The sequence below is a fragment of the Phocoena sinus genome, chromosome 13, assembly GCF_008692025.1.
Source record: "Phocoena sinus isolate mPhoSin1 chromosome 13, mPhoSin1.pri, whole genome shotgun sequence".
Lineage (NCBI taxonomy): Eukaryota > Metazoa > Chordata > Mammalia > Artiodactyla > Phocoenidae > Phocoena > Phocoena sinus.
In genome coordinates this window covers 8,385,410-8,411,907 of record NC_045775.1, presented here as the reverse complement: position 1 = coordinate 8,411,907, position 26,498 = coordinate 8,385,410, and the positions used below count along the sequence as shown (strand labels likewise).

General features: G+C 46.5%; 1 protein-coding gene across 1 annotated transcript in view; it reads right to left on the bottom strand.

Annotated features, from left to right (window-relative positions):
- Positions 1-26,498, bottom strand: part of LPIN1 (lipin 1) — a 68,678-nt gene that overhangs the window by 26,053 nt on the left and 16,127 nt on the right. The window contains exons 3-13 of the mRNA XM_032653039.1: positions 26,194-26,289; positions 22,612-22,910; positions 19,633-19,758; positions 13,806-13,935; positions 12,152-12,467; positions 10,958-11,051; positions 10,105-10,295; positions 8,935-9,028; positions 8,085-8,154; positions 4,899-4,991; positions 1,761-1,840 (exon numbers count right to left, since the gene is read on the bottom strand). Of these exons, the coding sequence (XP_032508930.1) occupies positions 1,761-1,840; positions 4,899-4,991; positions 8,085-8,154; positions 8,935-9,028; positions 10,105-10,295; positions 10,958-11,051; positions 12,152-12,467; positions 13,806-13,935; positions 19,633-19,758; positions 22,612-22,910; positions 26,194-26,289 (1,589 nt within the window). The remainder of the gene's footprint in view (positions 1-1,760; positions 1,841-4,898; positions 4,992-8,084; positions 8,155-8,934; positions 9,029-10,104; positions 10,296-10,957; positions 11,052-12,151; positions 12,468-13,805; positions 13,936-19,632; positions 19,759-22,611; positions 22,911-26,193; positions 26,290-26,498) is intronic.

The window sequence follows — 26,498 nt, the reverse complement described above, 5'->3', positions numbered from 1 at the left end:
CAAGCCGGATCTGCCTGACTCCAAAGTCTGCCGTGTACATCCTGCTGCTTCAAACACCTACTTACCGAAAACCCACTGCCTTCTATCCTAGCGGCCTCCTACACCCCCTCAGCACTGCGCATTTTTAGCCCGAGCTCCACCTGCCTTCTCCCCTCCAAGCTCACTCAAGGTACACTCAAAATTCCAGGTGGGGAAGGTATCCAGATAACCGTGCTGGAAAGCCCCTCCCCAGAGAATGAGCCAGAGATGGAGGGGGAAGATTGGAAAAGAAACACACAAGCTCTTCAACCCTGCTCCCTTGTCCAGGGCAGACCGGCAGGGGGTCAGGTGGGAAGGAACAGCGCCAGGGCACCACCAGGGGGAACAGAAAGGGTGTCCTGTGATAGCATCCCAGCCGAGAGCCGGCCCTGCCATGCAGAGTTTTATCAGGTCCTGCGCGCTCTTCTCCACAGAGGACAAGAAAGAAATCAGACTGTTTCCTACGTGACACCTACATGAGTTTCTATTTCCAACAATGAGTTCTAGAAATAAAATAGTTTAAGATACAGAGCTCTGGCCAGGAATCCAAGGACTGGAAATCTAAGCCCGCCTCCCCTAGGAAACAACAATATACTGGAAAAATCTCATCAGTTCAGTAATAGCACATTTAGGACATGCCTGCTCTGGGTCAGCCACTGGCTTGGCCTCTAAGCTATAAAGAGGATAGAGGGCTTCCCTGGTGGCGCAGTGGTTGAGAATCTGCCCGCCAATGCAGGGGACACGGGTTCGAGCCCTGGTCTGGGAAGATCCCACATGCCGCGGAGCGACTAGGCCCGTGAGCCACAACTACTGAGCCTGCGCGTCTGGAGCTTGTGCTCCGCAACAAGAGAGGCCGCGACAGTGAGAGGCCCGCGCACCGCGATGAAGAGTCGCCCCCGCTTGCCGCAACTGGAGAAAGCCCTCGCACAGAAACGAAGACCCAACACAGCCATAAGTAAATAAATAAATAAAATTAAAAAAGAAAAAAAAAAAAAGGATAGAGATATGCATCTTGCCCTCAGTGAACATGTTAGCATTTTCTGCCTGCTAAATAAGAAACGCAACCCTGGTTTCTCAAGCACAGGAATACCAGAAGGGTGAGGTCATATGTAAAAGGTGTTATACTAGCTCGGATCACTCAGCGTCAATATGCAATAACACCGTCGAATTAGAGGGTGACGGCATGGCCCTCACAGTAGTTACCCTCAAATCCCGTACAGGTAGGTTACCCTGAAGACAAAACACGACTCACATGGATCCGTATTATCAAAATCTAAGGGCTCCTATACCAAGCTAACATGAATCCCCATCAATACGTAGGAAAGTATCAATGTAGGTCCTGGTACGTGTTTAAACTATAGAGAAAGGCAAGTTCCTTCAGAAGGGCAACTTGTTTTCATGCCCCTGTTAACCTCATCATCATTATTTACCACCACTGCTACCACCTTCTGCAAACTGAGGGCTAGCACGTGCCAAGAGCACGAGGGGTGCTCGTTACATCATCTCATGCACGCCTCACATTTACTTTGGAAATTCGGTATCTGAGCGCTTCCATCTGATTCTTGGGAACAACCATTTGAGTAAATTGCTCCAGGTCATTGAGTAAAGGACAGAGCCAGGTCTGCAACCCAGGTCCATCCGGGTCCAAGGCCCGGGCTATTCGGTGAACGCTATCAGCATCTGTGCCTTGACCGTAGACACAGAAAGGAGCCGCAACGCCCCAAGGTGACGTGGCACTGTACCTGGCGGCCACGCCCAGCTGTGACGGCTGCTCCCCAGTGCTGTGGCTCTTTCCTGCTAGGCACTGCTCTGGCTTACTTTCCTGGAGAAGAAGAAGACAAAGAATCATGAACACACCGAAGGGAAACCACCTACACAACCACTGGCGTTCTGTGACGGGCTCCCCAAAGTCCAGAGCAGGGCCCCAGTGCCCTCCCCAACGGCAACGCCCCCACAGGGATGGTGGGTCCTAGTTACTCCTTTGCTTAGCTGTCTACAATTAAGCTGAGAAGTATTTCTGACAAAAATAAGTCTGTTTTCCATAAGTATTCTTGGCACCAAACCAAACTTCATAATCACTGTAGCTTATGCAAATGCTTTATCAAGGGCTGCTTGGATACGCGAGGGCTTTCAAAATATTTTCTTATAATTGCTGATAGAAATGCCTGAAAATATTTTCACACCATATTTTGCCTGAGAAAAACATGGGCGCATTCTCTTCCTCAATACGGCATGCTCTTAATAGAAGATGCTCCTTTGATGTACTGGAAAGAGCTTTGGAATTCTAAGAGCTCTGGGCTCAGTCCTGCTTCCCTGGCTTAGGAACCCCGGGCAAGTCATGCAACCTTCTGGAGCCTCGTTTCCTCACCAGCAACACAGGGATGATGACACGCCTCCCCTAGTGCTGCCATGGGGACCACAGAGATGCTGCAAATAAACACAGAGCCTGGCCCACAGCAGGCAAGGGAGGAGGAGAACATCCACGAGCCCCACAGACGTCACAGGAAGTCGTCACAGGCCAGACACGTGTGTCAAAGGACACAGAATTTACAATCAAATTTCACGATCTGTGGTCATTTGGTCAGGGGGTAGAGATTGATGTTTTTAATATGAATAAAGAAAATGAGTGATAGAAACTGTGTAACAGGGTGATGAGCTTCACATTTGATGGGGACAAGCTATTTTCAAATACTCTTTAGCTTTTTATAAGCACGCAAATAATTGATGTGAGAACAGGCCCAGTAATGTTTAATCTATCTGTTGAGGCAGGTAACTTAGCCGCCACTATTAACAATTCTTTATTAGACCAGCACAAAAATGTGTATCTATCTGAAATATATTTCAGGTTTTTAAGAGATTTCATAACCCTTCCTTATTGCATGTCGCATTCTCCTCAGTTCCAACTAATGAAACTCTGGACACTCCACAAAAATAGGGCTCTGAAGTAGCCTTCTTCTTAAATTCTCAAACATTCTGCTCTCCAGTAAGAGAATCAGAAAGGCCCCTTACACCTTAAGTCTCCTAAAGTAAAGTGCATGCTTGCTCTACCGTGTTTATACCCCTTGGAGATAATGGGACAGTCAGTAAAGCTCAGGTATGCCAACAGAAAATGCCCAAGAACAGTTTTATCTTGATGAAACCCTCCCAACAGACTCTTTCCCTTTGAATTAATGAAATAAACAAACTGAGCTCCTGGGATTTCTTTTACTCTTATAATAACCAACTTGACCGCTGCCCTTGGGGTTTCTTCACACTAGATTCCAAAAGTATAATCAGCATTCCCTCAAATATCTGCCGAACCCCTGCTCTGGGTCCCAAAACGGGTGCTCGGGAGACCCCAGGGATCCAAGCCACGAGCACGTGTGGTCTCTGCCTTCATGGAGTTTAGGGTCTGGAGGGGACACAGGGATGTTAATCAAATAGTCGTACTAATCAGTGTATAATTATAAACGATGAGAAAACCTGTGAAGGAAAAGTTCACAGGCAGGGTTAGGAGAGCAGAGAACAGCAGACTAGACTAACCTGCCCAGAAAGGGCCATTTGAGATGCTAGTTAATTAAGTGAAGAAGGGTGACAGGGGTCCTAAGAGCACTAGGCAGAGAAATAACACATGCAAGAGTCCTGGGCAAGAAGTTCAGCCAGGGACACCAAAGCACAGAGGGCAGGGGGAGAATGGCAAAAGGTGAGGCTCTACGGAGGCAGGGGCCAGGATACACAAGTCCTGTAGACCATGCTAGGGATACTGGTCTTAATTACAAGAGCGCTGGGAAACCACGGAAAGCTTTTAAGCAGGGAGAAATATAAATGGGGCCATTATACTACATAGACCAACGCCAACTGCAGAGAATGAGGAAGAAAGGGCAAGAATGGATACAGAAAGACCATTTGGAAGCAACCCTCGGAGGGAAGGTGGCAGCCTTGAGTTGTGGGGTGTGGAGCTAGAGAGAAATGGAAAGCCTGAGCGATATTTAGGATGGTAAACTGACAGGAAGGGTGAGGGAAGAAGGAAGTACTAGCCTGTGGGTGGACAGTGGTGCCATTTGCTGACGGTGGTCCAACAGAGGAAGAACTCTAGAGAAAACCAGCAGATCGATTTCAGAAATGACAAGTGTGAAGTGCCTGAAGCATCCACGTGGAGGTATCTGCCTAGCTGGCTACCTGATAAACGACATGGAGTACAAAACGCCCTCCTGGTTAATAAAAATGGAGTCATCGCATGGGCGTGAATGAGGTTGCCTAGGGAAAAACAGGCAGTCGAAGCAGGAGGGAAGGCTCTAAGACAACCCTTGAGGACCCACTTACAAAGGGGCTGAGCCAGGGGAGGAACAGCCCCCAAGGCGGGGGGGAAGACCAGGCAGACACACTGGCACAGAAGTCAAGCAAAGAAAGTGCTTCCAGAAATAGGCTGAGAGGTTGGCAAAGATCTGAAACAAATTATAGGCATTTATAGAAATGGAAACCAAAGCCACCGAAGTGAAACGACTAATGGGAATTAGTCTAGGCTGTAAGTCTACCTCGTTAAAACTGTTCTCACAAGCAACAGGAAGATATTTAGCTTAAAAAAAGAAAAAAATTTAAACATCACGTTGAATCTCTTCTTTTTACAGACGAAGACACATTTCAGAGCAGGAGTGACCCGACCACGGTCCCCAGGCTGAGAGGTAACAGAGCCAGGAGGCGACGGCAACTCTGCTCAGCGCTCCGGGCCCTTCTCCACCTCCCCTCATTCTGTGCTCCCTTTGCGTACCCTGTGGCAGGCCTGACTCTTGCACACTCGGTGTGATGGCTTCTTTCACTGACACGCGCATGGAGACAAACCCTACTACCCAAACCCAAAATCCGCTGAGCTAAGTAGGAACACTCTTGTTTTTCAGACTCACCTCTTTGATCGTGCTGTTTCTTCCCCTCCATGAAAACCACCATCTTCCTCCCTTTCTGGGCATCTTATCCCTCATGATAGATTCCACCGTGGCCTGTTTTAAATGGATGGTAACATAAATAATGGAACCAAAAAAAGATCAACTTAGCACATTCAAACCAAAAGACACACACATGCAAATTAAAGTAAGATTTAAAAAAAAAAAAAAAAAATCAGAGAAAACACAACATACTATTTGTGGATTAAAAATTTTTGAGAAGCAAAACCTAATGGAGTCCAAAATTACATTAAGATAACTTAAGCATGAAGACTTAAGAAGATGTTAAAGGAATCAACAAACAACAAATAAAATACAACACAACAACAACAGAAAAAGAAAGCATTGAAAATCATTAGTGATTAGTCAGACCAGAGGTTTTCAAATTAAAGTGGTTTACTGATTAAGATATTGTTATTCTCAATAAGATGACTGTAAAATAAAAAATGAAATGGTTAACATGAGGTATAGGGTAAACAGTCTTCCACAAAAGGTAAAACGCACAGGATCTTTTTAGTAAATGTAAGTTTCCAGATTGTGGCACACTGAGTATTAATAGATGCCTCTGATTTAAAAGCTCAAGCATTAGAAAGAAAATTCATACTCTTGCCCTAAATAAATGCCAACCGAATAGGAGGAGATTAAATATTAATTAATAATTTTCTTTGTAAACCAACAGTACTTTAATAAAATAAATTTTTAAAAAATAATTATAATTTTCTACATATATCCAAAGAACAAAATAGCCATCTTGAGGCTAATTCCAGGACCAAGGTAAATGTTATCTAATTTCCTTTCCTTGGTTTACAGAACTATCAGGTAGCTGATACCTCAGCTAGTAACGAAAGAAAGATTTAAGTCTTTCAACCAAACGAGTTGCAGGTAAGTGGAAAGAGAAATAATTCACATATTTAGCCTGATGTGTGCTTCTTTCTATCATTTAAAAATCCCTACCTGACACAAAAGAAAACCACAAAATACACCAAAAAGCAAACCATGCGTACCCAGTTCACGAATAGGACAATTCATGAAGATGTCAGTTACCCTATTCCATCCATAAATATAACAAAACTCCAATTAAAAAAAACTAACAGGATTCTTTCCAAACCTAGACAAACTGATTCTAAAGTTCAATTATAAAACAAACAAAACTCGCCAAGAAAACTCAGACAGAATAAGTAGGCATGAGCCTTAATAAAATTTATTTTATTAAAATACATTTAAAAACCACAGTATTTAAAAGAACGCAGTGTTGGGACATGAGTAAACGTGTTGATGCAACAGAAGACAAAGTCCAGAGATAAATCTAAATTCACGGAGGAAGTAGTAATATGATAGAGTTGTGACTGCCTATCAGTGGGAGAAAGAGTTATCTAATGAAAGGTATCCGGATAATTAGGTAGCTTTGACAGACCCTCTCGGTTGCTTCCCGGGGTGAATCATCCCCTTTCTTGCTTGCCCACATAGCCAATGCTTTGCTGGAGAATCAGACTACACTGTACAGGATGTTCTGGGAAGGCGGGCTCAACCCCAGGGGAGGAACTTCGATTGGTCGGCACCACTTCGACTGGCCATTCCACCGTGTTGCCAACAACTGGCTTGGAGGTGGTCGTGTGACCAAGTTGTGGCCAATGAAATGTGAGAAGCCTGCCTCTCTATCCTTCCTATTTTGGATGCGAGATGATGGGTAAAACAGTCATCTTGGGATCGTAAAGGGGAAGCCAAGGAAATCAAAGAAGTTCACCCAGATTCATCAAGCCTGAAACTACCAACCTCTAACATTCTTACTATGGCAGATAATAAACCCCTATTATTTTAGGCACTTGTCGTCACTCTGTTTCTTGCAACCAAAGCGTCCTGATTCAACAACCAGCTGAAGAGAAAAAAAAAAAAAAAAAAAACTGATTTGGGTCCTGACACCTCACTCATGACTCTCAAAATATCCAAGTGTGATACAAAACCCAGCAGCCACAAAAGAAAACAGTGAAAAATTCTACATATAAAGATAAATTCTATATTAGATAAACACCGAAAACAGAATGCCAAAAATTACTGACAACCTGTAGGAAGACTGAGAACGCCTACCACAAAGACTAATTTCTTTAAGTTCAGGAGGCATTTCTTTTTCTGTGAACCTTATCACTAAATATCTAGTGCATTGTTCTTTCTTCTTTTTGATCTGTTAAGAGCTGAGACACGTAACATAAAAGTCTGTCCTGGGCCACAGATGCTATGCAGAAGCTGCCGAGGACAAAACAAAACCCACTCTGGAGAACATGCCCTCAGCCCTGTCGAACAAAGGATACTCACAGATAAAGCACCACCAAGGATGAGGTCACAGTCCCAAAGCACGCACACACACAACCACAAAGGAGCGAGCAGGGGCTCAACGAAGTCGGACTAGACCTCCAGGAACCTCAGAGATGAGAGTTCCGACAGACCACAACATCCACAGCAGCACAAAGCACTCGCTAAGCACATGAGGGAGGCAAGTGTGAGACATGGCCTCTGCAGCAAAAAGAACGTAGCATCTGGTAGAAAGACTCAACGCCGGAAAACGGTCAATCCCAGGCGAGGCCCAGGGAGCCAGCAGGGGGAGGATGTGGGCACAGCGGGGTCGCGGCGGTGCGTCTGCCCCTCGCCCTGCCTCTTCCCTGCAGCCGCTCACCTGCGCTCAGGTGCAGCTACGAGCTGCCCGGAGCCCGCACTTGCTCCTACTTGGCCCATCGGTCCCAGACCTGCTTCCTGGCTGAGGGACGCCTGATGCTGACGGTGGCACCTGGCATCTGGTACAGCGCCTCCCTGCGCCCAACCCTGCTGCCTGCTCCCACCCGTCACCCTTTCTCCCCTCATCTCCCTTGGGCTCAGACGTCGGCCCATCTGCTCCGCCTCCACCTGTGTCCCTGGCACGGCGGGTGCGGGGACAGGGGACTGGAGGGGGCAGGGCTCAGACCGGCACTGCCTTGATTGCGAGGAGGGGGGGAAGGACAGTCAAGGTGCAAGAGAGACCCTGACGTTTACACCCTTCGACTTCCAAACAGCACAATGTAATTCACCTCGTGGTTTCTAAGTTAAAAGCTAAGTTCCAACCCCCCACATTCATCTCGCCATCATTTTCCATGTCCCTTTCTGTCTCATGGTAAAGCTCACCTTTGGCAAAGGTTTCTGGAAGGCCTGCATCGCCAGAAGCAGAGGTGCCGCCGTCGTCCAGTTATAGTACCTGACACGAAACAACAAAAAAGATGTCAGAAGACCAAGGCTCAGACTGAAAACCTCATGTCCTGAGAAGCAGTCGTGGAAGGCTCTGGAACCCCAGCTGGGTCCTTAAAGAGCCCACAACTGTGGCCAGCTCCCCGGCCCAGCTCCCCCACATGCCCCGCCCTTGCAGGAGCCCCTCTTCCATCAAACCCACAGCGGCCACGGCCATCTGGCATGACACACGGTGTGGCGGGCGACCAAGAGGCCAGCTGAGAGCAGCCCTCACCCCGCAGCGCATCAACCACCAACGCGCTGGGGCGTTTCTTGCCACATTTCAAGGAAAAGGAAACTAGGATCCTCAGTTAACGCGTAAACGTCCGTGGCTTCCTCTTGGAGAGAAAAGTTTGCCAACAGTCTGTAAAAACACGTGCATGCCCCTTGACCCTAGACAACGGAGCTTTCACGGGGTGTGTGCACAGTCTATCATGCAACACCCGCGCATCATACAGGCCGAGCCCCACGGGCCAAGGTCGTGACATCACACCTCCCATCATGAAATCTCATGCAGGTGAGTGTAGACGCCCCGGGATCCAGTTACGTCAACGCTCTCGCTATATGGTGACACAGCATTTTGCCAAGAGTGACACAGCATCTTGCCAAGAGTGAAGAGACAGTAGTAGACTTTTAACAAAGACTTAATTTCACATATTTCCAAGAGCTATCGTCCAGGTCTCTAGAGTTGAGAAACTGAAACTGAAGCATTATCACACGGCAGCTAAAACGACTTTCGGGAGGAACTTACTTATTCCCGATCTTCACCACAAGATTGGGGTCGTCAATGAGGGCAGGGTTGTCCACAAACTGCTGATATGACACGGCTTGTTCCAAAAACGCATCTGCGAAAGCAAGCATAGGGAAAACATAAGGAAAATTTGGTTCAAATACCAGGCCTGTTTTTCAGTCGCTCATGTTCACAGCTATTTTGAGAGTTTATACATTCCAACTGTGCAGACAATCCTATAAAATCTATTTGCAAAGGGGGCTTCCGTTAGTTTGGGGGCAGTGTCTGCACATAAATGGAGGGAGGTGGGGCGTTCGGAGGATGGGGGGCAGGCTGGCCCTTAATCAGTGCACACGCGCTTACGTGGCAGCAGGGGTGTGGGACTACGGTAAACACACGTGTCCGCAGAAGCAGACGACCGGGGAGCAGGGCTCAAGGTCTGGCCACCCGGGTTTAAGTCACAGTCACTGGTGTGACCTTGGGCAAGTGATCCACCTGCCCAAACCTCAGTTCCCTCACGTGTAACGTGGGAATAGGAACCTCGCCTACCCCCTCGGTAGTCGTGAGGATGAACAAGTCACAAATGAAAGCGTGGTGACCTGCTTAAGGCACGTTGGGGGTGGGAAACACCCAGGGCCACCAGGGCCAGGAACCATCAGCTGGAATGGCTGACTGCATCGACTGGGGGTCTCAGGGCCACCTCACCACATAACTGGCATAAGATGCTGGGACACCACTGTTATACGTAGGGTGCGTGCCCCCTTCGGATGCAGCCGGGATGTGTCCCAGCACTTGCTCAGACATCCCTCCCTCCTCCGGCACTTCTGCACACTTGCAACGTACTGCGTTTTCCCCATGTTGACGCTGCCGCCCTGGGACACCCCTGCAGGATGGGCACACGCTGTGCTCGGCGGGCACCTGCTGTGCTCTGCAAGCACACTTGACGACCCGTGACCCCAGTGGCTTTGCTGTCGTCTGGAGCCACGTGTGACCCACAGAACCCTGAGGTCAGCCAACCGCCAGGCAGCAACGTTCGGGTCCTGAGGAACAGGGGGTCACGCGTGCTCCACTAACCGGGCCAGAGAACATCGCCTGTGACCTGAACGCATTCTAGGAGCCCAGGCTTCGAGCCGTTCCCACCAGAGGCCACCAGGGGGCGCTCTTGGCTTGAGCCCGGCTCCCGGACGGTACCTTTGGTGATCTCCCTGTTGTCGCTGAGGCCGCCGCACAGGGAGATGGCGATGGACGGCAGGTCCCTCAGGCTGTCCGAGGTGCTCTCCATGCCACTGTCAGCGCCAGAGCTGCCCACGGACTGCGGGGACTGGTTGGCTGAGCGGGCTCCGTTGTCGCTGGCGTGTTTTGTGAGCCCAGAAGGGTCTCCGCTGGAAGCAGAAGAGTGGAACGCGCTGTGAGGTCTCACATGGATATCAAGGGGCTCTGGCAATCAGAGGAGCCAGTGATTTCATCCCAGGACAGACTTTCATTCAGGCACCATGACAAAGACAGACAAGCTCAGTGAACGACCTCAGGAGGGAAGACGGTCATTTTTGGCCTCTACGTCTCCCTGCACCCTCTCCCAGACACACTGAAACCGACGGAAGAGAAAGCACGCTGTCCTAAGAGGCCACAGTCCTCTGCTACATGCTCCGAGCATCTGGCCCTCCCTGCAAATCACAGGAGAACTGAAGATGGGCCCCCAATGGCCACAGGGGACTCTCCCCTGGGGAGGGACAGGGCCACACAGCTGCCCGCTCTTGGCCACTGATTCGGGCTGCGGGCCACTGACCACTGCGACACCACCCTGGTGCCATCGGGGAGGTGACCTCATGCCTGCGTTCCCGCTCAGATGCCACCCGGGGACACACCCACCCACTCACATCTACACAGAGGGTCCACTGCTTTCATTGGTTTCTTCTCACAGTAAAACGTGGGCATCCTGCGGCCTTTTCTTACTCACTTTCTAATCAAATGTAAGGAAAAAGCGGACTCCCGGATTAATATTCAGATTACAGAAAATGATACGAAGAATAAAAAGGATTGTTACTTTTTGGGAAAATACAGGGCAGCGACTTCAGGATCCATGTCTGTGAGGTCATCCAAGTAGACGCCGTCGGCACCAAGGTGTCTGCTCCGTTTGTCTAAAACAGCAAAGGGCTCAGATCAGAGCACCGTTCTCCAGAGACAACCTCGTGGACTTCTGAGTGTCTCCAGAAAGGGCACCTGAGCAGTGTGCACATGTGCTCAGAAGTGCCCAAACTGCAAGAGACCCAAGAGCTAGAAGCCAGCGGCACAGCGTCGCCACCGAGGCCGAGGCCCAGGTTCGCATGCGGCTCCCACCCTCGCCAGCCGTGTGGCCTGGGCCGGTCGCCTGACTTCGCTGAGCCTCAGCTCCCCAGCTGGGAAGGACCTGAAGAGTACTAAGCGCTCAATATACTGACACGATTCCTATTGTTATTATTATTGGTATTAATGGCATTGGTTTTGTTGTTATTATTATTACTAAACAATAACGCTTTCATTAAGCACTTCCCCATCAAGACTCTGAAGCACAGTACCCTAATGAGGGTACCATCGGCCCCTGGGCACCATGACTGCAGCCTTCCAGTTTACTTCTGCTGGAGAATTATGTCACTGGTTCATACAAACCTAGAACACTGTACAAAGCCACACGGCTAACAGACAGGCTTAATGTCATTCCTCCAGACAGGCAACCAGGTGGCCATTCAGCTATACGTAAGGAGCCCCCACTACGTGCCAACCACTATTCTAAGTACCACGGAAACAGGTAAACAGACCAAAAAGATTCTTGACCTTGTAGAGCACATATGTTCTAGTAGGGAAGTCAGGCAAAAAAAGAAACAAATGGTCATTTGAAATAGTGACACACAGTGCACAGAAATTAAAACAGCCTAATGCACTAGAGAGAAACTAGGGGCAAGGGGAGAGGGGCACAGATCAGCTTAGTCATCAACGTCTTGTGCAGTCCCAGCGTGTGCTGCACCCCAGCACCCCTGACCTGCACGGGGCGGGGCTCACCACACCATCTCCGAGGCCTCCTTCAGGCCGGATTTTCTATGACTGAATTCTGAGAACTCACATATTCAGCAAAAGGGTACGGACTGAACAGGAGAGATGTCCTGTTTCCACTCTGAAGCACCCCGAACTTTGGGGGGAAGAAGCTGTAGTTTGCCGAGCCCCAAGTTCGCAGGAGGGAGCTGGGAAGCGCCGGCATTCTCACCCTTTTTCCTAGAAGGCGAATCCGTCTTGCTGGCTGCCGGGGCAGCGCTGGCGGAGAGGGTTTTAGACTCTTCGATCGTAGGCAACGGGGGCGCTGCGGCTCCTAAGGCCTCAACATCTTCTTCGTTTGCGAACTGAATCTCCGTCTGCGGCTTGTCCTGCTCCAACAGCGGCTGCACGGGAGACGCCCCAGCCAGTGTCGGTGACTGGTCACTAAACGCGTCTGAAGATTCACTGTGGATGGCTTGAAAGTGCATCTCATCACAGACTTCTCTACTGTTCAGCGGGCTGGACTCTTTCATCTTGTGTGCAGATGACTAGATCAAAGGGGCAGGGAGGGAGAGAGAAGGTCAGAGAGAAACTGAGTCACCAAAGAACAACCGGGCAGGCAAGGATCTCCAGAGCCAAGCCCACACTTGGTACGACACGGTGAAGCTTCAGGAGTCACCTGGTGATTCCGTACCTGCCGAGAGGTCTGGAAACCAAGGACAGTACTTCCAAAGTGAATGAACTTTCACAGAAAACATCAACTACCAAAGAGCAGTGAGTGAGATTAGAAATGGAACGCAAACGTCCAGCAGGAAAATGGGAAGTGTATTCACACCACAGGGCGTTTGCAGTAATAAGAGTAACAAGTGAATTACGACTACACCCAACAACATGACGAATCTTGCAAAACTAATCTCTGCTGTTAGAGTCAAGATTGGGTTTATCCTGGGGGTTCCGGGGGCGGGCAGTCAGTTGGAACAATAACTGCAAAGGGTCAGAGGGTTTCCAAGTTCTGATTTAGCCCCACTTCCTGGTCTGGGTGCAAGTCACGTGGACACGTTCACAGTGTGAAAATTTACTGATCTCAGCACTTAGGATCTGGGTATTTCTCTGCCCGTGTGTTATATTTCAACGAAGTCTACGCCCCCAAAACGTGAATGAACAAGGGCAGACTTGGTGGCTGGTTCACATGAGTGGGAAATTAGCATTTCTGTCTCTATCTCTCCAAGGAGTTTCCAGTTATGGAAAAGATTTATCCAAACAGAAACCGAAATGCAATTTGTGGGCCAGAAAGTGGGGAGAGGGTATGCATTTCTGTATCTCATCCCACAGCTTCAAACACAAACGAAAACAATGCAACAGCGGATCTGTGGCCGGAACTGTTTTGCCAGAAGAAGTGATGGGTTTGCACTTTCGTGCCGTTTCTCCAGCAACAAACGACGTGAATTTGTAAAGATGGTTGGCTGGGTCAGCACTACCACTTGTGGGCAGAGAAGTCAGCATTTTCCGTGAAAGTTAAATAACCTAGAAAGCGAATTAACCCCCAACTCCAGCCTCAACAGACCTAGTCTCCAAAGAGCTGCCCTTCTTGAGTCATAATAGGAACGCTTTCCATCTTCACTCACTCACTCATTCATTTATTCATATCACAAAGACTTACTGGGGATACAAGAGGCCGTAGCATCTTCCAAGGATCTTACAATATTATTATTTAAAAAAAAAAAAGCCCCAGCTTGCAATATAATAATATAATTCAAGGTTCTTATAACACATTGGAATATGAAATAAAATTTCTTGAAAGAAAGAACTGTGCCCATTACATGTTTTTCGAAACTACCTTCGGTGCATGGCAGAATTGAGCGGGTGGCGGGCAGGGGAGAACTTACCTTTGCGGCTTGGGGCAATTCTCCCCAAAGCCAGAGCATTTCTAGATTATCCTTTTGCATTGTCCTGTCCACAGACTTGCTGACCAATTCCGAATCACTTTTAGGTGTTGAAGGTCGGGAAACTGAAGGACTTAAGAAAACACAAATGCATGATTAAAGTGGGAAGGGAAGCTTTTAAAACTTGTTTTTGGCCCAGAATTCTATGGTTCGAGACAGCCCAGAAAAATGCACCTAACCCGCCACTGCCTTATGTCCACGGCTTCATGACTATCCCCTCTGTGGCCACCAGGGGTCGACAGAACACGCGCCAAGGGGGAAGGTGCTCCCAATTTGCGTAGCCCTGTCCCAACCTGCCGCCAAATTCCAAGTAAGTAAAGATGAAAAGAAGGAGCATTTAAAAGGGGAAGTTGGAAAAAAGAGAGATGGAACGGGAAACTGATCATGGGCCAACTTTACCACAAATGCCAGATGCCACCCATAACTCACTAACGTGGCAGGGACCTCCAAGCTGAGATTTTGCAAAATATTATATCTTCCAAGAATACTTCAAAGATTCCTATTTGCTAAGCTCTTCCTGCAACAACACATCACGATGCTTAATTCTCAGACCAGCTTTTAAGTGGCTTTAACTTGGGTTTGCCTCTCTGCGTTTTCTCCATTTTCATTCCTGAGCCCTGAGCCGTCATATCTCTGTCCAAGCACAGAAACCATCAACTTATCTACAGAGTTCTCACAGCCTTCTAAACAACAACCGGATGAGAAGACCCATTTAATTATCTCTGGTCTTCCATCTCCTGCACCATTTCCTCTGACAGTTTTAAATGACGTGAGAAAGAAAGCCCCTGCAATTTTCCTTTTGCACCTTCTCTCACAGACCTCACACAGTCTCCCTTAAGTTACCTCTCATCCATGTGCTTGGTTTCATTTATCTTTTCAAGTTAGATGTCAGCTCCAAGGGAACAGAACTTTCCTGCCAGGATAAGGAGAGCCCGTGGATGACACACAGCCATGTTTCAGACAAACAGGGACCCTGAATGGCTAAACTGCTCCTGGCTCTCTTTAGTCCAGCCATTCGGACAAACAGACTAAATGCTGCTTCTCTCCATCGTTTCACACTGAGGGGGACGCTGGCTGGTTCCTCCTCCTTGGGCGCCCGCTACCCTCCACCCATGTCAACGGCACGTGGCAGCCCTCGGGCTCCGCTTGGCCAGTCTGTGGAGAGGAGGACCCTGAGATAGCATACCGTGGGCGTGTAAACGACGGGACACCTCTACATGCATGAGCGTAAATGCGTGTGCACACACACACACATACACACACACGCACTCGTGCCCATAAGGAAGGAGTCCCCCGAGAAGGAACGCTGGGCCCTCCAGACATCTGAGAGGTGAAGCGTTCATCACCTCCGATCTGTCTTGCTTCCTCTAGTTTCCTAAGTCTGCTTTTCTCCAAAGGGTCAATGCTTTTCCGGCACCGAAGTGTCCAGAATTACACGTTCAGTATCAGTGACATGTGCAAATGGAGCGCTGTGGCCTCCAGCGAGGGGCCTTTGTGCCGACAACTGTGACCTGGGTCATTCTTTCTCCAGAGGCATCACGGGGGAAAATCCATCGTAACTGGCTTCCCACCCTCATGGGCACTGCACCCAAACCTCAAATCATTTGTTTGAAAAGAACACAATTTATTTATATTTTGTTATAAATTCTTCGGAACAATACATTGTCTTACCCACCGCACAAAATTAAGTCAAGCCCTTTAGACTGAGCCTTCTCTGGAGTCAGGTGTTGGCAAACGTTTTCTCTAAGACGCCAGGTAGCAAGAATTCCAGGCTGTGTGGGTTATGTGATCTTTGCAGCAACTGCTCAGTTCTGCCCATGCGGTGCAAAGGCAGCCACAGACAATATATGGACAAACTGGCTGTGCCCCATAAAACTTTACAGAAACAGAGGATGGGCCGGACTGGGGCCACGGGCTGTAGTTTACCAAACCCCACTCTAGAAGAATGTACACACTGAACCCGGCTCTCTGTCACCCCGCTCAACTCCAGAATCCCCAACATTCTGATCCTGTGATAAAAGCTACAAGCCATACGGTTTCCATAGAGGCACGCAGGTGGGCAAATTCATATTCACAAAGGACCCAGCCCTGTGTGAGCCATAAGCTAGACGCGCCACCTCTCACATTCACTGTGCTACTACAATAAACGCTGGCCCCCAGGCCGCACCAGCCTCTAGGAAGGATGCTGCACCCAAGTACGTGAGCACAGTCTGCGCCGCTTGTTGAGAGAATTCAGACAGACAGATGAATTAGGAGAAAGACTCCCAATGCTGACTGTGATCGATGAGAAAGATGGCTCCAAAATTCCTACTACGATTACCAAATATTAGACTTTTAAGATAAGGGTTGTCCAAAAAGTAAGCTTCAAGGTCACTGATTGATTTTCATAACGAATGCAGTTATTAGCCATAATAGTTTTCAGCATTTTTCCTGAAATCCCAATCAGGGACATCCGTTATAACTGCTCACAACTTAGCTGACCTCATTCGAATGTGGCCTTCCTTCTGCACAGTAAGCTGTGAGTGAAGTACGTCCTGAGATTGGGTTCTTGAATCAAAAAGAAACACAGTTTCCCAGGTAGAAGTTAATCACAGCTTCTCTGTTCAGGTTTCTAAAGAAAACCCTGTAAGTCTACAAAGCAGGCAGGTCATAGTGTGGGCAACGTTGAGGGAATGGAGGCAGAAATCTAAGGCCTCTGCCTCAGATGAAGACTCTAACCTAGGATCCCAAACCTTCAAGTCCATCCTATGCTATTCTCCAAAATTCTATGCTACAAATGCTGTGGAAACATCTGATTATATTACGCAGAAAATCTATAAGCTATTTTTTTTTTAGGAATTTTTTTTTTTTTTTGATGTAGACCATTTTAAAGTCTTTACTGAACTTGTCACAATATTGCTTCTGTTTTATGTTTTGGTTTTCTGGCCGTGAAGTGTGTGGGATCTTAGCTCCCCGACCAGGGACTGAACCCACACCCCCTGCCTTGGAAGGTGAAGTCTTAACCACTGGACCGCCAGGGACGTCCCGGAAGGTCCATAAGCTATTTACCTTGTTATAATAATAACTCTCCTTAAGCAACATCTTAAAAAAGTCTCGTAAACTTATTTGTTGAACAACCCCAGACACAAAACAGAGATCATATTCCCAATTTTCAATGCATTGTTGTATTTTTCAAAGCACTTCACAAAATTAGAAAGAATTATATGCGTGACCCTAATTTCCAGAGAGTTAAATTTAGTACTTAAAAAAAAAAAACTAACCATCGACAAATGTTTACAATGAAAGGAAAAGTAATAATCTATACGTATTTTCTTCATAAGTGATTTGGTTAGTTGGTAAAATAGATTGGTAAGAGTTAAATCTATATTTTCACTTCATAGAATCTATATGTATTTTCCACATAAGTAATTTGGTTAATAACAACACACAGTTCTAAGAGTTAGATCAAAGTTTTTATTATCAAAGACATCCACGGTGGGAAGATAACCCAATCTACCTTTCCGAAGCGTGGAAGTGGGAAGACTGTGGAGGGCAAGAACTAGAAAGACCGCCCTCGGCCGCAACGGCCAGACGAGGGGGGCTCCCCCTGCCATCTGTCAGGCTACTGGATGCCACGTGATCCACATTCAAGGAGAGAGAAATCACAGGTCAATTCAATTAAACAAAATTTCTTATCAATTATTTGGCTCCTCTCCACGCTAACATCTTTAAGAAAGTGAAGGTACTTGGGCATCGAACAATAGCAGAGGGTCACATGTTGAAATCACTAAGAAATCAACCCGAATCTTCTGAGCCACAGAAGCAGGACACTGCCAAGACACACATTTCACTTTCTGTTTCAACCATATGCCCATAAACGCTTGCTTTTCTTGGGTCAGAATTTAGTGCCTAATCAAATGACTTACTCCAAAAGGCTGGATAATTTGGGCTGGTAACTGTCTCTTAAAAGAAAACACATAAACCCAAGTATGGAAATGTATCTATTTAGCCTAACTTGTAATTGCATTTAACAGTGGCCAGATCACTTAATCTGACGTGGCCATTCTTCTAGATTCACAGAGCCAAACATGAAAGACAGAGAAACATATTCAGGATTGTGTTTAAATCATTTGTTTAAAATGCTTAAAATCAGAGTGCTTGAACAGATTTTTCTACCTATTAGTGGTTTCTAAATATTCCACATCATTTTCTTCCTAAAAGTACTGTGTTTCTTCCCTCAGGGTTTAACTCCACAGGCCTAGGGAGAGAATGTACAAGGTTCTAGACAGGTCTCACACCTGCACTGTCCAATGATAGCCATGGGCTGCATGTGGCTATGGAGCGTTTGAAACGTGACTGGTCCAAACTGAGATGTTCTGTACATATGAGACACACGCCTCCAAGGCTTTTGAAAATGAGAACTGAAACAGCTCAATAATGTTTTAAAAAACTGATTACCTGAAATGACAATATTCTGGATATACCAGGTCATTGAAATAGATCATCAAAATTAATTTCATCAGTTTCTTTTCACTTTTTAAGGATGGTTACTAGAAAATTTTTAATTACGTATGTAGCTAGCATTACGTTTCCACTGGACAGGGCTGGCCTGAGGACAGACAGACCCCCATGAGGGGACACCACAGGCCCCCAGCCCCACCTCGGCTGACGAACATTCACTGTCACGGTCCCGGCTAGAAACCAGGCATGTGATGCATCCATTTTTCTCCAACCTCAACTTCAGCACACAGCGCTGACCATGCCACCTCATTAATGAGATTGCTCGGGTCAAACTGGAACCGGGAGTGGCGTCTATGTGAGCCTGGCTTCAGGTGGGAAGCCCTGCAGCACGTGCCAGGGCTTAGGGGCTCCGAAACCTCCCCTTTAGACCAGAAGCAAACCTAACAAGTTAGAGGCACGAGTAACCTAAGGATGTCGCTGTCACTTAGATCAGTGCTTCCCAACCGCTTTTCTATTCTCGCCACACCTCCGGGACCTTTTTTTTCCCCAATAGCCCTCCCTCCACCATGAAATTGTAATGCCATGGATATACTATGTATCTGCTTATGTACTGTGGCCCTTTGGAGGCTACACACTATTATAATATCTAAGATTTTTTGGCCACCCCAGAACCAAGTTGTGTCCCGACAGGGGTGATATTATCCCTGCTGAGAAGGCACGCTTCAGTTCTGTCCCCTCCCCAGTCCTGAAAACTACTCAGAAGGGCTCACATATCCTCACAGGTTTCACAGGCTTAAAGGCTTTAGAGTCTTCCCCGCACACCGAGCAGCTCTGGTTCTCCAAGTTGATACAGGAAGTCTAGGGCCCCTTGAGAGCTCATTTCAGGGAAATCAATACTCGTAAACGCAGCAAGGGAAGAAGGCCTCATTCTCACAGCCCCGAATGACCACGGGGGCCCCCGAAGCAATCTCTTTGCTCTTGAGTCCCATTTCAGGGCTCAGTATCCAAAAAGGCTCTGTCACCTGTCTGCTCCTGTTGACAATTAGCTTTATGTAACTTAACAAGTGGTTGGCCTTTCAGTGTCTCCTGGGGAAGCTAAGAGCCATATCTGTAGCTCCATTTTGCTATTAGATAGAAGTTTATGATCTGCACATTCTCTGGTTTTAGTCCTGATCTGTACCTCTTACTCTAAACTGTGTTTTTTCCAGTCCTACTTTGTTTCATTTTTTACTTAGATTTCACCATTTTATTAAACATGTTTCCTGTAACTGACTTGGAATCCTCTGGACCAGGACAGGTGAACACACACGTACACACACCAGCCACTCACCTGGCGCTAGGTGACCACTCTCTGTCGGAATTCGGGTAAGATGCTGACTGAGGGTAAGTCATGACTGGGGAAAGGTTTTCCTTAGGGATATCTCCTTGGAATGGAGGTACATCATTAGAAAGAGTTCTGGAGACCAAAAAAAAAAAAAAAAAATCAAAGTCAAAGAATTATTAGTGATAGATTCATAATAAAGGCAAGTTTCCATTTTTTCCTTGATTATCGCTAATACTTTATAGATTAACATGATCTCCTTTTAAACTACCCCGGCGGGACTTCCCTGGTGGCACAGTGGTTAAGAATCCGCCTGCCAATGCAGGGGACACGGGTTCGAGCCCTGGTCCGGGAAGATCCCACATGTCGCGGAGCAACTAAGCCCATGCGCCACAACTACTGAGCCTGCGCTCTACAGCCCGCGAGCCATAACTACTGAGCCCATGTGCCACAACTACTGAAGCCCATGCACCTAGAGCCTGTGCTTTGCAATAAGAAAAGCCACCTCCATGAAAAGCCCATGCACCGCAACGAAGAGTAGCCCCTGCTTGCCGCAACTAGAGAAAGCCCTCATGTAGCAACGAAGACCCAATAGAGCCAAAAGTAAATAAATAAATAAGATTTTAAAAAATAAAATAAATAAACTACCCAGGCATATTCCAGGCACATTCCAGGACAGGAACGGACAGGAAAAAAGTGACTCAGAGAAATGTTTTGTGTGCTCATGCTTTGGCTGAATTATAAATGTAAAGTGATTTTGTTCAAGAATTGGAATTTAGACATGGGCTCGATGACCACACTGCTTCTTACTTACACTGTAGGGCCTATGGAGCTGTCTTTCACATTTCACGTCTCAAAAGCCTGAGAGGTAGATTGGGCCCAAAACTGTACCCAGAGGGTTAATAAAACTCCTGCCATGTACGAGTGAACTACCAAATCCCTGTATGGCCGTACACAGATAATGTTTCGTCCAGCGGAATTAAATAAATGTCACAACCAATCGTAGTCTTATAATTATGAAATGGTTGCCAATCTACCTCGTTTCAGGTATAGCGCGCTCAACGAAATAGGATTCACTATTTCACTCACGCAGAGGCCACTGGTCTCTATTTTTGGATGTTATCTGAAATACCTAACACTAAGTTCTGGAACTAAAAGCCAGGCAGGGAAGGCGACTGCAATAAACCCAACCACCCAGCTTCTGAGCCCACAGCGGATCAGAGGCCACAGTTAGGAAAATCGACGTTGTCAATGTGCCTTTATTTTCAGCCAGGAAAAAAAAAAAAAATCTATTCTAAATAACAAAGCAGAGGTTAATCCTGATGTTCCTTCTCCCTTTTTTTTTTTAATTGAAGTATAGTTAATTTACAAGGTTATGTTAGCTTCAAGTGTACAGCAAAGCGATTCAGTTATCCATCCTTCTCCCTTTTGTGTCAACAAGACACAAAAAGAATGAGCAAAAATTACACTGAATTACATAAAAATATGAAACATCAAATATTCTTTACAAATGTTTTGGCTTTTAAAAATGGCATTTTTCACCATAATAGTAATACCCAGAAACAGCATTCCGCCACACTATTAAAAGCAAAGAAAAAAAAACAACAGGTGTCCATTCAACTTTGGGCCTCATCAAAATTGAAAAGTCTGCTTGTGGAGAAACCGGTCATGTTCTACATTCACCTGTGGCCCTAAGTCTATAACAGATTGGCCTCCAGCTATCCATCAGCCCAACTACCGGGCTCACAGGTGGTGCTCAAATAGGAATAAGCGGGTTCTGAAACAACGGTTTCATGCATGAAGTATTCATTTGCTGAGCTCCTGTTTCTTGGTTCTGATCTGGAAAGCTGGAGTTATCACCAAGGATGTCACTGATCGTCTCTCTGTCACAAGCTACATCCCATCTTTATGCTACTTTAGAATCGGGCCTGCAGGATTCCAAAATTCAGTCTCAAATGCATTAACAGAAGAGTAAGAAATTCTGGGGGAAAAAAAGTTTATAAGAATAATCCTACCGCAATCCCACTGCTGGGCCAATATATGGAGAAAACCACAATTCGAAAAGATACCTGCACCCCAATGTTCATGGCAGCACTGTTCACAACAGCCAAGACATGGAAGCAAACTAAATGTCCATCAGCAGATGAACGGATAAAGAAGATGTGGTACATGTATATATACATAGTGGAATACTACTCAGCCATCAAAAAGAATGAAACAGGGCTTCCCTGGTGGCGCAGTGGTTGAGAGTCCGCCTGCCGATGCAGGGGACACGGGTTCGTGCCCCGGTCTGGGAGGATCCCACATGCCGCGGAGCGGCTGGGCCCGTGAGCCATGGCCGCTGAGCCTGCGCGTCCGGAGCCTGTCCTCCGCAACGGGAGAGGCCACAACAGTGAGAGGCCCGCGTAACGCATAAAAAAAAAAAAAAAAAAAAAAAAAAAGAATGAAACAATGCCATTTGCAGCAACATGAATGGACCTAGAGATCATCAAACTAAGTGAAGTAAGCTAGACAGAGAAAGACAAATATCATATGACATCACTTATGTGTGCAATCGAAAAAAAAAAGATACAAATGAAACAGACCCACAGACATAGAAAACAGAAACAGACCCACAGACATAGAAAACAAGCTTATGGTTACCAAAGGGAAAAGGGGGGAGGGATAAATCAGCAGTTTGGGAGTAACAGATACACACCAGTATAGACAACATAGATAAACCACAAGGACCTACTGTAGAGCACAGGGAACTCTAGTCAATATTCTGTAATAACTTATAAGGGAAAAGAATCTGAAAAAGAACAGATATATACATATATATATACGTATATATTAAAAAAACCGATTCACTCCTGTACACCTGAAACTAACGCAACATTATAAATCAACTACACGTCAATTTAAAAATAAATAAATAAATAAAAGGATCATCCTAAACACTGCATTCACCCAGTTCTAGCTGAGGCCCTGCCTTTCACCCACACTTACCTACTGCTGTCCTGCAGCTCGTCCGAGCTCATCTCTATGGGGAACATGTCTTCATCCTCGGACGTGTTCGTGTTGTCGTCCCGCTTCAGGCTGTCCAGCTGCAACTTCCTCCTCCTCTTCCTTCGCTTCTTCACTAAAGAGCCACTTGAAGGGGTCTCGCTGGGAGGTAAGACCTGCGCTGACGTGTTGGGGTCCAGGCTTCTCATCCAATCTACGGAGCTCCTCTTCAGCTGGGACTCCATCCTCGAGGCTCCTTCCGACAGGATCGGGGAGGTGGCCAGGTGCACGGGGATCACCTCCTGAAAGACAGAACACATTTCCGAGAAGGAGCGTTGTTAGTTGGGGTTTAAGGAGCCGGTGGTGCCGACGACCCACCAGTGCTCATTCCGGAGCCCAGGCACGGGGGGCAGTGGGGAGCACAGGGCGGTCACGGCGATCTGCAGACGCGGCTGCCGAATTTGACAGGTGGTCATAAAGTCGACAAGTCGCTAACTGCCATTTTGTACTGAATCCTGCGTTTTCGTAATTATAACAAAGTGAGGTAATTATCAGTTATTTCAGGCTACCAAAATCCCACTTGGTCTGAAATTTCCAGGGTAAAGAGGAAAAAATGGGCTTGGAGTCATCACATTACCCCGGGAACTGGACTCCGTTTTGCACTCGTGTGTGTGTGTGTTTTTAACATGCACTGAATTAGGATAATAATAATTTTTAAAGAAAACATCTGACAGTGTCCCCACACCGTGCCCCAAGTGCCCACCTGCACCAGAGCACACCTAGGTGTGCGGCTCTCAAGTGATTAGGTACTGACCCTCTTCTCTACAAGAAAACAAAAATAACAACAACCAAAAAGAAAAACCTCCACCGCCTGTCAATTTAATAGTTGTTTTATAATGATTCACCAGTTTTTTAAAAAACTATAGCCATCATTTTATTATCAAATGACTCATTTCTTATCAGAAACCTGGTAACAGGTAGTAAAAAATAGGGTTCCACCTCTGATGAGCTATGTGATCTTGGGCAGAGTCACTTAACTTCTGAGTCTGTTTCCTTCATCAGAAAAATGGAAATGATAATCCCGACCTTACGGCGTTGTTAGATAAAAGGGAACAATGTAACTATTGTACATACAGCCTGACACATATGCAAAAATTCACAGACAAACATGAATGGATAGCAACAGAAAACGGTATTGGAACAGTGGGAATCAGCAGTTTTACACAGGAAGCTTTGGGAGATGTTGTTTACTGTCGTCTGCCTGAAGTTGCAACAGAACTGAACAAACAAGAGGCGTCTGGTGCTTTGGAAAGCGTGAAAGCTGCTCGTGAGCTCTATTCTCCTCTATCAGGAGAAGTAAATGAAATTAATGAAGCTCTAGCAGAACATCCAGGACTTGACAATAAATCTTGTTACGAAGATGGCTGGCTGATCAAGATGACACCCGCAACTAGGTGAACCAGTGAGTGAAGAAGCACATGAGAAATACATAAAATGTATTGAGGAGAGACAATGGAACCCCTAAATAAACTACTTTGAAAGAAAATCTAGGGAAAAAAAGAAGTAAAGAATATATACAAAAGAGAGGGGGGATTAACAAGCATGCTGCTGATAGTTTAAAGTAGCTTAGAGAGGGACTTCCCTGGCGGTCCAGTGGTTAAGACTCCGCACTTCCACTGCAGGGGGCTCAGGTTCGATCCCTGGTCAGGGAACTAAATCCCGCAGGCCGCAGCATGGCCAAAAAATAAATAATTAAATAAATCAAGTGGGTTACAGAGCATCAGACCATGTGCTACACGTATAAAATCCACATCTGAGCAGGAAGGCTGAGGCTGGGAGAGACCATGGCACCTCTGGGAAGACCAAAAGGAAGCAGAGCCTGGGATGTTTTTGTCCTGAAATTGAAACTATGCGCATTCATTTTAGAGCCTGGAGCTATTTAGAGCCGTTACTCTATAAAGGCTATCTTCTCATAAAGGAACTAGTTCAAGTGGTTTTTATTGAGGAATCTCTACATCAGATCCCTTCAAAGTGGCTCTCCCAGTGAATGAAAGAGCAAAAACAAATGGTTTGTCTTAGAAGAAAACATGGGGGTAAATCTTCATGACTTGGAACTCGGCAAAGGATTCTTACATGTGACAACAAAAGCATGAGCCACAAAGAGAAAACAGATAAACTGGACTTCATCAAAATTTAAAACTTGTGTGTTTCAAAGGACAACATCAAGAAAGTGAAAAGACAACTCACACAATGGAAGAAAATATTTACAAATCGTCTACCTGATAAGGGACTCATATCTAGAATATATAATCAACTCTTATAACTCAAGGATAAAAAGACAAATAACCCAATAAAAAAACGATCAAAGGATCTGAATAGACACTCCTCCAAAGAATACATACAAATGGCCAATAAGCACATGAAAAAATGCTCAACATCATTAGTCATTAGGGGAATGCAAATCAATACCATGATGGGATACCACCTCACACCCACCAGGATGGCTAGAATCACCAAGTGAAAGAGCAAGTATTGATGAGGGTATAGACAAATCGGAACCCTCGTGCACTGCTGGTGGGAATGTAAAATGGTGCAGCAGCTTTGGACAACAGTCTGGCAGTTCCTCAGTGGTAAGTTCAGTGTTACATATGACCCAGCAATTCCACTCCCGGGTATAAACCCCCCAAAATGAAAACATGTGTCTATACGAACACTTGTACACAGCGTTATTCACAACAGCCAAAAGGTGGAAACAAACCCAAGTGTCCACCAACACATGAAAAGATAAACGAAATGTGGTATACAGATACAGTGGAATATTATTTGGCCATACAAAGGAATGAAGTAGTGACACAGCCAGAACACGGATGAATCTTGGAAACATTATGGTACATGAAAGTCAGGCACAAAAGACCACAAACTATGTGATTCTATTCAGATGGAAGTTCAGATTAGGGAAATCTATAGAGACAGAAAGTTTGATTAGTGGTTGCTTAGGGCTCAGGGTGGTGGGGAGTTAGGGCTTTAGGGATAGGGGAGGTGTAGCTAAAGGGTACAGAGTCTATTCCTGAAGTGATGAAGATGTTCTAAAACAGACTGCGGGGATGCCTTGCATGTATCCGTGAAAACACTAAAAACCACAGACCTGTACACGTGAGATGGCTAAAGCACATGGTGTGAGAATTGTATCTCAACAGAGCTGTTAAACATTTTTTCATAGTAAAAAAGTTATGTGATTTAGTCACTCACTAAACAAAAATTAGAACATTTCAGCCGTCTTGAGATTTGACACACAAGTATAACTTCCATGCTTTGGGATGATGGTTTCAGGCCAGTGTCATTCAACTCCTCTGTCTCCCTGGAACCAGGGAGCGAACGCATCAGGCTGGGACTGCTGAGTCTTGGGTAGACATAGCACACACTCACCCTGTGGCTCAGATCCCCAGGACAGGTAAACAGCCACTTTTCTCCTCTTCCGTCACCCACGCAGCCGGCCCCATTATCACCTCTCCACACACGCTCCCAGATGAGCCCTGCTCAAAGCTCAAAATGCGGGAGAAAGCTTCACCACCCAGGCTTCCTTACCTGATCGTTATCAGTCTCTTGAACAAAAAATGCTTCTCCATTATCTCCCAATTTCATGTGCAAATCCACTGCTTCCCCATTGATTTCTATGTCAACCTGAAGGAAAAACATATGTTCTTCATCACAGCAGGAAACCTCACGGGCAATGACCAGGTCTCTACGTACACTTCAGTCACACGCATCCCCCAAATATCTCACAATTCCAAACCTCCGTTGGTCACTCCGGTCAAGAAACGGAGTCTTCTCCCCCACCACCACCACCATCCTGGGTCCATGCAAGCTTGTGATTGCCCCAGTGAGTAGAG